General features: G+C 36.6%; 1 protein-coding gene across 1 annotated transcript; it reads right to left on the bottom strand.

The window, feature by feature from the left end:
• On the bottom strand, nucleotides 1-874 carry LOC116004404 (dirigent protein 22). The gene has a single exon (XM_031244443.1). The coding sequence runs from the start codon at nucleotides 798-800 to the stop codon at nucleotides 222-224; it is 579 nt and encodes a 192-aa protein (XP_031100303.1). The 5' UTR covers nucleotides 801-874; the 3' UTR covers nucleotides 1-221.
• Nucleotides 875-9,498: the final 8,624 nt, after the last annotated feature.

The following is a 9,498-nucleotide window of genomic DNA, read 5'->3' as shown; positions in this document are numbered from 1 at the left end:
TGAAGAAAATAACCAAAATGCATTTTGTTCTTGTTTTTACTTAAAAATCCAAAGTGGGTCGAATAAATAAGTATAAAAGTCTAGAAGGTGGCCCTCCCAAGAAAGGTACTCATAAACAAAGTGGCCCTTCAAAGAAAGGTACTCCATCAATTATAACAACATTAACAAAAAAACTAATACAAATATTTATTAATGGTAAAACAAAAAAGGATTTGATGAGATCAATAATGCAAGACATAGGCATCATACTGGACCGTGGCATCGCCGGTGTTGAAATCAATCCAATGAGTCTTGGCCTGAACGTAGCCCCGAGCAAACCGGAAAAGCCCGCTGCCGCCGACCACCGACATCTCCCGGACCTTCTCCATCGCCGGATTCCGGCCCACCACCGTGAGGGTGCTCCCATTGTACTTCCCTTCCAAAAACGCCAAATTCATGACCATCAAGAACCCAAGCTCCTGTTGCGCCGCCGATGCGTACATCCCCTGCGCCCTCCCCACACACTTGGACCCCAACTCCGGCCCAATTGTCAGCGGGTTGTCGATCATGTTGGTCAAGCCGAAGAGAAACGATGAGTTTCTATTGGGCGGCTGGATGACCCTGATGGAGGTTGGGTTGTTTCCGCTAAGGATGTCGTGCCAGAAGAAGCGGAAATGGCTGGCTTTCTCCTTCTTTAACCCTAGGGATTTCCGGTCCACCGGTTTCCCGAAAACGTGGTCTTCTCCGGTGGCCGGAAAGGAGAGAGACAAGAGGAGAATGGAGATAACAAGGAGAATCGGATTCTCAAGAGATGTAGCCATGATAGGAATTGAATGGAAGTAGCTAGGTTAATTAATTGGTATGAGTAGTGTTGTACGTGCTTGACCAAGTTGTTGTCACTCTGTCTATATAGGTGGTATATATATTGAGTTGAGTACCATACCCTTTAATTAAAATATATGGCACCGTCAACCCGGCAGGAGACTACTTTTACTTTTCCTTTTTCAATTTTCCCCGATTTTGGGGGAAGGAAAATGATCCATGAATTTCTAAGATGACTTTGGTTTTGTTGAAATTAACTAGAACAATAAAGAATAACAATAAAAGAAAGTAAAGAAGGTCAAGTTTACGTGATTTGGTAATGTGTTTACGTTCACAGGAGTAAAGTTATTATTTTAGTAATTGTTATGGTGTTGATAAAACTAAAAATTAAGGTTACATACATAATATTTATATGCAACCTTACAACTACAAAAAATACACATGTAGTATGGGTATGGCCCAATTCGCTTCACTCATATTCTTTCTATGAGACATACTCAACAAATTAAATCTCCACCTTAACGAATATGTTCCTTAGGAGAAAGACCTATCTCACATATACCCATGCGTCGGGGTAATCATGATCATCTAGCATTTGGAAACCCCCGACAAATCCAAATAATGTTTGAGCTTGTCAATCGTAAGTGCCTTTATCAACAAGTTTTCCGCATTCTCACTCGTATGAATTTTCTGCAACAAAATCTGACAAAAAACAACCAATTCTCTAACCTTATGAATCCTTACATCAAAATGCTTGGTTCTTGCATGACATATTTAGTTTTTAGCTAAAAAGATGGCACTCTTACTATCACAATGTAACTAAACTCCACATTGCTCAATACCCAATTCCTAAATCAAATTTGAAAGCCACAAAACCTCTTTAGTTGTCTCAATCATAGCCATGTATTATGTTCCAATTGTAGACAAAACTACAACAGACAATTAATGACCTCCAATAAACATATATGACCGCTACTAAGAGTAAAGACATACCCTATTGTAGAACGTCTGTTATCTATATCACCAACATAATCAGAATCCACATATCCAATGAGTATAGAATTACTCTGTTGACTCCCAAATACAATAACATGCCCTATAGTGCCCTTTAAGTACCGGAGAATCCACTTGACTGCTTCCCAATGATGTTTCTCAGGTTTAGACATGTACTTACTAACTTGGCTAACAGCATGAGCCAAATCAGGCCGGCTACAAACCATTGCATACATTAAGCAGTCAATTGCAATGGCATAAGGAACCTTTGCCAGAGAGTTTAAAATGATTACCCAAAGGAGTGCTAATCAATTTAGACTTACTCATCTCAAACCTATTAAGGACCTTCTAAATATAACTCTATTGAGTTAGCCACGACTTCCTTGCACCTCTATCCCTGCGAATTTCTATGCCAAGAATTATCTGTATAGTAGACTTTCATATCAAACTCCTAACTCAACAAAACTTTCAACACAGTAATATCATATCATTCTGGCAACAATCAACATATCATCCACATACAGTAACAGAAAAATAAAAAAACCATCATCAAGGCTCTTAACATACACACAACAAGCACACTCGCGTGTAAGAATCAAATTGCTAGCTAGCTTGTACCACTATGTGGAGCCTATTTTAGCTTGTACAATGAACTCTTAAGCCTACAAACAAAATGCTCACCTCTGGGTTTAACAACCTCTTTAGGTTGCTTCATAAAAATCTGCTCATCTAGATCACTATGCAGAAAAACAGTCTTCACATTCATTTGCTCCAAATGCAAATCCCGAATAGCTATCAAAGCAAGTATTAACCTGATAGAAGTATGTCTAACAACAAGAGAGAAAACATCATCATAATCTATCCCCTTCTATTGAGAAAACCCCTTCTCAACTAATCGAGCCTTGAATCCCCCCCCCCCCCTTTTTTTTTTTCTGATATTGGTGGCTTCTTCCTATAGACCCACTTGCACCCTATAGCCATCTTGCATTGAGGAAGCTGAACTAGATCCCAAGTATGATTCTGATGTAAAGACTCCACCTCCTCAATCATATTTGTCATCCCTTTATCTTTCTCCGGGCTAGAAACAACCTTTTGAAAAGTAAATGGATAATTATTAGCATGGTTGCAGTAGGCGCTAGGCGCTAGTCGGGCGGTAGACTAGCGCCTAAGCAGTCTGGACGGCGCCTAGGCGGTTCTAGGCGGCGACCTATAAAAACAATAAAGTAATTCATGTGTGTGGGTGTATGTCATATATTTTATTATATATATTATATATATATATATCTCTTACTTCTCTTACTTATATAAATAAATAAATTTAAATATATATAAATATAATAATAAAATTAACAAGGCTTAATCGCTCGAGTTAACTCGACTAACTCTGCCGAGTTGGGCGAGTTAACTCGGCCCAGTCGGCCGAGTTAGGCGCTAGGCAGCCGGCCACCTAGGCGGACGCCTAAGGAGCAATTCGCCTCGGTCTAAGAGCGCCTAGCGCCTAGGCGGGTGCCTAGGTGGCGTAGGCGGGGCTTTTTGCAACAGTGATTATTAGTAATAAGATGTGCAAAAGAGACTATATCCTCAAACCCATACCTACTAGGTGGTTTGACATTGGTGTGTCTCGATTTAGTGTATGTTTCATAGTACCAAAAAAAAAAAAAAAAAAAAAACTTACTCTAGACTATTTCCCAATGACACAAAACTCACAGAAATCTAACTTACAAAATTTAACTCCTTTTAACATATTCCTTTTGTGCAATTTAGACAAACCATATTCACCAAGGTGACCCAAATGTAAATGCCGCTTCTTAGTAATCATCACTTGACTCAACATAATGTGCTCCGATCTGCCTACAACAATACTGCCCAACAACATATAAATGTTTCTCGTGGTTTTTTTCTTTTTATCATAGTATAATTAGTAAGGATACCCTTACTAATTTTAATGGTTTCCACATCACTTTCAAATCTATGAATAAAATCACTAGCATGCAAACTTCCAAGGGAAATCGGGTTCTTAATTAACCCTAGAATATGTATGACATCATGCAAAGTTCAGACAACATCATCGTACATCTCGATGTTAACATCACCAATACTCAGAATATTATGACATCTATCATCACCCAGAAAAGCATAACCGAAAGCACTTGACCTATATAGGTTGTGAACCACTCATTGTTAAGCATAATATGATAAAAGCATCGCGAGTCTAGGACCCAAGCATCTGACAGTATAATTGACTTGATGAAACTGCTAAAATATCACCTTCACTATAATATGAGTTATCAGGCTGTAATTCGCAGCCTCTTGCTGCTTCTTCAACTTTAATTTGGACAATCTCTTTTTTCATGTGACCAAACTCCTTGCACTTGCAACACCTAATTTTGTGTTGTTTCTAGACTTAGACCTAGAGCCTCTCGCCCATAATTATTCTTCACTGGCTTTTTCCAGATCTTAACTCTGCTTATCATACAAAATGTCACCAACAAAGTCCTCCCATGCATTCTGCATGCGCTGATTATGAGCCAGCAGGGCTGTAGAGATCTCATTGAATTTAATTGTGACGTTTCCGTACGTAAGAGTAGTCACCAATTCAAATGTTTAAAGGAAAGAGGAAGTAAACATAGAATGATCATTGTCTTGCTTTCATCTTCAATCTTGACATCAAGCCTGACCAAATTTGAGATTATCTGGCTGAAGAATAGTAATTGGTGTACTTGCACCTTGTCTCGGCCTACGTCTATGAGAGTGATACTATTTTTGGGTTACAATCATCATATTTATATGCAACCCTAAACATGTACAAGTACAAAAAATATCCCTGTACTATGGGCTTGACCCAATATGGGTTAACTACTTTCTCAACCTACTGAAGCATAAAGAGTCAATATCGCCTCCACTAAGGCTCGAACCCACAACCTCCCATATAGGAGTGTAACTTGATGCCACTAGGTCACAAGATAGTGTTTACCAAGTATACATCCTCAGATAGTGGGTGTGAGTTTTTCTTTACATTTAAATGTTTTTTCTATTATATGTATACTTTTATTGGCTAAAAAAAAGACGAAAAAAAAAAAAAGATAATTCCTTCACGGTGTAGTACTATTCCTTGAAAATGGAGAAAGAAGACTACCACCTTTATAATTACCACTCTCTTAGCCACTCTCAAATTAAAAAGAAAAAAAAATCACTTTATTTTTATGAATTCTTATTAAATGGGTTGATTACACCCCTCTGTTAATAACTAATCTACATATTCAATAAAAATATGGCATATCAATAAGTAATTAATAGAGAATAATAATTAGAGTGTCACTAATAACTATTCTATCCAAAAGAGATACTAATTCAGCAAGGAGATTAGTCACGTGTCTGACGGTGAAAATACTGTATACACCTAAAAAAAAATTAGAGGGTGTCTAGCATGTTATAAAAATGTATAACATTATTAAATTCACATATTATACCATGATACAATAACTTGTATTTTTATATATTTTTTTTTTTATAAAAATGAATATAAAAGTAAGTACACCAATTACTAAAAGGAAGAAAGCCAACAATTCTGTTTTGTGGGGCCCAAGTAAAAGACTGTGTTGGGTGCATTGGAATTGAAGGTATGCACAACAGGACAGAATGATTAGGTTAAATTGCAAAAGCCGAAAGGAAGAATGGCAGTAACATAAAATATGGAGTGATATAATATTTTTGAAACGTGTATTATTATTATTATTATTATTATTATTAGGCTAAAGTGTCATCTTGCACCCTGAACTATTCCCGATTATTCATACCGCACCCTGATCTTTCACAACGTACATTTAGGTCCACAAACCATGATTTTTTATGGGCCTAGAATTTTTTACAGGTTACCTGTAGGTCGCAGGTAATAGTATGACTTTTGCTTTTCTTTTTTCGTTTTTTTCTTCTAGCATTCTTCCTTATCACCATCGTCCTCATCCGAATCCTCACTGTCATGGTCGTCTTTCTCCTTCAAGTCTTCCACCACCCGCTTAGGCTCATCATCGTCTTCATCCGAATACTCTATTCCTGAGAACATAACTGATATAGCCATAGGATTAAGCTCTTGGAGAACACGTATGAGAGAACGAACGCCACCTTTAGCCACTTTCCAGGAACCATTTGCCACATAACAAAGCAATCCTTTTGTGAAACGCTACTGCCAAATCCAGCAGGTGGACCAGTCAAGCCAAGCTCATCCACCACTGCCATTGCAACTTTTCCAGTCGCATACATATTCTTTACCATCCCTTCCAGCTTTCGGAAACCAGTTGCTGCCATGAAGTGTTAATTATGTATTCTGCTGATGACGAGACTTGAGAAATAGGAATTTGGGGATGGAAAGAAATAGGGAAGAGAGGGCAGCCAAGAACACTAAAAAGGATTCTGTGGTCAGATTTCTTGTGGATAAAGAGCAGAGACGACAAGCGAGTTCTAAGCCAGTTTCTCCATGTATGGGATTTCTTCGAACAATTGTTGGACAATTCCTTTATTTCTTTGCCATTCGTCATAATATGCCCCCTCCTGCATCCCCTTCTATTTCACAATCTCATGAAAATGTTAACAGAAGACAAAGCTTCAACTTTTTTTATTTAACAAATTCAAGATTAATCAGCATATGCAAACAAATGTCATGCACAAGGGTGGGGGAAGACACAAAAGATTGTCCAAAAAGTCACTAAGAATTGCTGGCTTCTCACCAAGACTTTGAGAATCTGACCTAAGGATGCATTTAAGATTACTAGAGGCAGTTGAAACTGACCTAAGGATGCATGCATGAAAGATTACCAAAGGTAGTTTTTGTTCACGGTTGAAACGATGCCCTTCAGAGTGGTCACAAAATGATCTTTCAAACCAAGTGCAAGAACGTAACCAAATTAAAGCTCTAGAGGATCTCAAAGAAAGTTATGTGTTCAATAAGTTGCCTAGCACAAGTAACTAGTATATATAGGTTCATCACGTTTCCCCAGTATTACGGACATACTAAAGTTTGGTTTAATCGTCATCCCTTCCTCAGCTCCTTCCTAGCATGCAGTATAACGAGAAAATGGTCATCATAGCTACATATGACAATCTGTTTTATTCCCCTGAATGTCCAGAGCGAACTGCTTGTGGCGAACTGGAAAAACAGGTGATAAGATATTGTGATCCATTAACCGTGGCTTCACTCTTTCAGTGACGAGTTTCAACTTCGGAATTAGAGGTTTTTTTTTTGGGTGGGGGATGGGTGGGGGGGGGGGGATAAGGAAACCATTTAGGTTTTTTTTTTTTTTTAAATAAAATAAAAACGCTTACCTGGACTGAGAAATAATGCCACATCAATTTATTACCGCGCCATGTCATCAAGATTACCTGATAACCTACAAAAAGTTCTAGGTGGAAAAAAATTAATGGTTTATGGACCAAAATGTACGTTATGAAAGATCAGGGTGCGGCATGAATAATCAAGAATAGTTTAGGGTGCTGGATGACACTTTAGCCTTATTATTATTATTGTTATTGTTGTTGTTGTTGTTGTTGTTGCTGTTATTTATCATCATTATTTAACAATGTTATATTAAGTGTCTATTGTGTAAATTGTAGAAAAAAGATCTTGTGTGACAGATTCAACTTAGAAGATGTTGATGAAAATTTTAAAAGTAAAGAAGCCTATAAAATAATTTCTGAAAATTATTTTTCGAGTTTTCAGTGTTTGGCAAAGAAGAGAAAATAAAGTCAAAGGAAAGTGATTTTCAGTCAAAGTGAAATTAGCTACGTTATCCAGCATTTTAGGGTTTAGATTTGTGCCGCGCACTTCTCCATCTTCTTGCTACAAAGTCGTGATGAACCAGAGGCCTTCTCCATCTTCTCTATTGACTTTCTTCTTCGTCTCTCTTGTCGTTCACCATCCCAAGGTATTTTTTTGCTGCCATCTTCTTTTTTGTAGTCTTTTTCTTATTTTTTATTGTTTTTACTTCCAGTGGCGGATCTAGCGGACCACGACCACCAGATACATTTTTCAGCTTTGAAAAACATATCTCTGGTTTCCGGCTTCTGAAACCAGCGTTTTTTTTTTTTTTTGAAAAAGTGTGTTCTTTTTATTTTTAATTTTTAATAAATAACACTGATTTTGCCTTTTAAAGAGATACCCCTAGAAATCTAGAATTGCTTGGATAAATAAAATGTTTAATTATGAAATTCTAGTCATTTTCTGAAAAATTAACCAAAACAACAAGATAGTTTTATGGAACGCAACCAAACACTGAAAAAATTAAAAGGGTAACACATATTTGATTAATGAGTCAATTTTTGTATTAATCAATCATATCATTGACCTCATTAATTAAAGATCCGACCTGTTTCACGGATTGAGACTCGTGAGACGGTCTCACACAAATTTTTGCTTATTATATATATATATATATATATATATATATATATATATATATATATATATATATATATATATATATATATATATATATGAGCGCCATCTTCTTTTTTGTAGTCTTTTTCTTATTTTTTATTGTTTTTACTTCCAGTGGCGGATCTAGCGGACCACGACCACCAGATACATTTTTCGGCTTTGAAAAACATATCTCTGGTTTCCGGCTTCTAAAACCAGCGTTTTTTTTTTTTTTTGAACAAGTGTGTTCTTTTTATTTTTATTTTTTAATAAATAACACTGATTTTGCCTTTTAAAGAGATACCCCTAGAATTGCTTGGATAAATAAAATGTTTAATTATGAAATTCTAGTCATTTTCTGAAAAATTAACCAAAACAACAAGACAGTTTTATGGAATGCAACCAAACACTGGAAAAATTAAAAGGGTAATACATATTTGATTAATGAGTCAATTTTTGTATTAATCAATCATATCATTGACCTCATTAATTAAAGATCCGACCTGTTTCACGGATTGAGACTCGTGAGACGGTCTCACACAAATTTTTGCTTATTATCATATATATATATGAGCGCGCTCTAATGAGAACGGGTGCCCAGGAGAGAAATAAGAACGTAACGGTCCACAACCGTCCACGTGTCCAGATCAACGAATCAGATGTAATTTTAAAAAAACGACGCGGTGACATTTTTGTAAATAACTCGAACTTTGGTGCAAATAAATGTGTTATAAGTGTAAGTAGTTTGTGCACATTTGCAAGTAAAAAGTGCAAGTAAAATCACTTAGAAGTGCACCTATTTTAACTTACAAGTGCACATATTTTCACTTACAAGTGCAAGTAATTTACCTTGTTAACATTCGTGCATCTAGGTGCAACTAATTATACCATTAAGTGCAATTAGTTATAACGTTTAGGTGCACTTATTATTGGTGCTTAATGTACATTTTACTTGCACATGTAATACATTTTACATGCACTTGTGCACCTATTTTCCCTGTAAGTAATTTACCTTGTCAACATTTATGCACCTAAGTGCACCTAGTTATAACCTTAGGTACAATTACATCTGGACACGTTGCACGCTGCGATTTGTTCTTAGTTTTCTTCTGGGCGCATCGTTCTCATTTGAACTCAATTATATATATATTAGTGGAAGATATTATAGGACTTCTAGACCCAAGGAACTTTCCGAAATTGGTAGGACCCTTGATATCAGCTAGTAAAGTGAGATTTAACAAAGTCGTAGAGCAAGGTTTGGTTTTGTTTGAAAACGACTTAACGCTGTACTGTGA

Source organism: Ipomoea triloba, chromosome 14 (genome assembly GCF_003576645.1).
Source record: "Ipomoea triloba cultivar NCNSP0323 chromosome 14, ASM357664v1".
Classification (NCBI taxonomy): domain Eukaryota; kingdom Viridiplantae; phylum Streptophyta; class Magnoliopsida; order Solanales; family Convolvulaceae; genus Ipomoea; species Ipomoea triloba.
The sequence above is the reverse complement of the archived record's forward strand: the minus strand, read 5'-3'. Positions and strand labels throughout refer to the sequence as shown.

Excerpts from the sequence above, each read along its gene's own strand:
- LOC116004404 (XM_031244443.1), bottom strand. The coding sequence starts at position 800 with ATGGCTACATCTCTTGAGAATCCGATTCTCCTTGTTATCTCCATTCTC.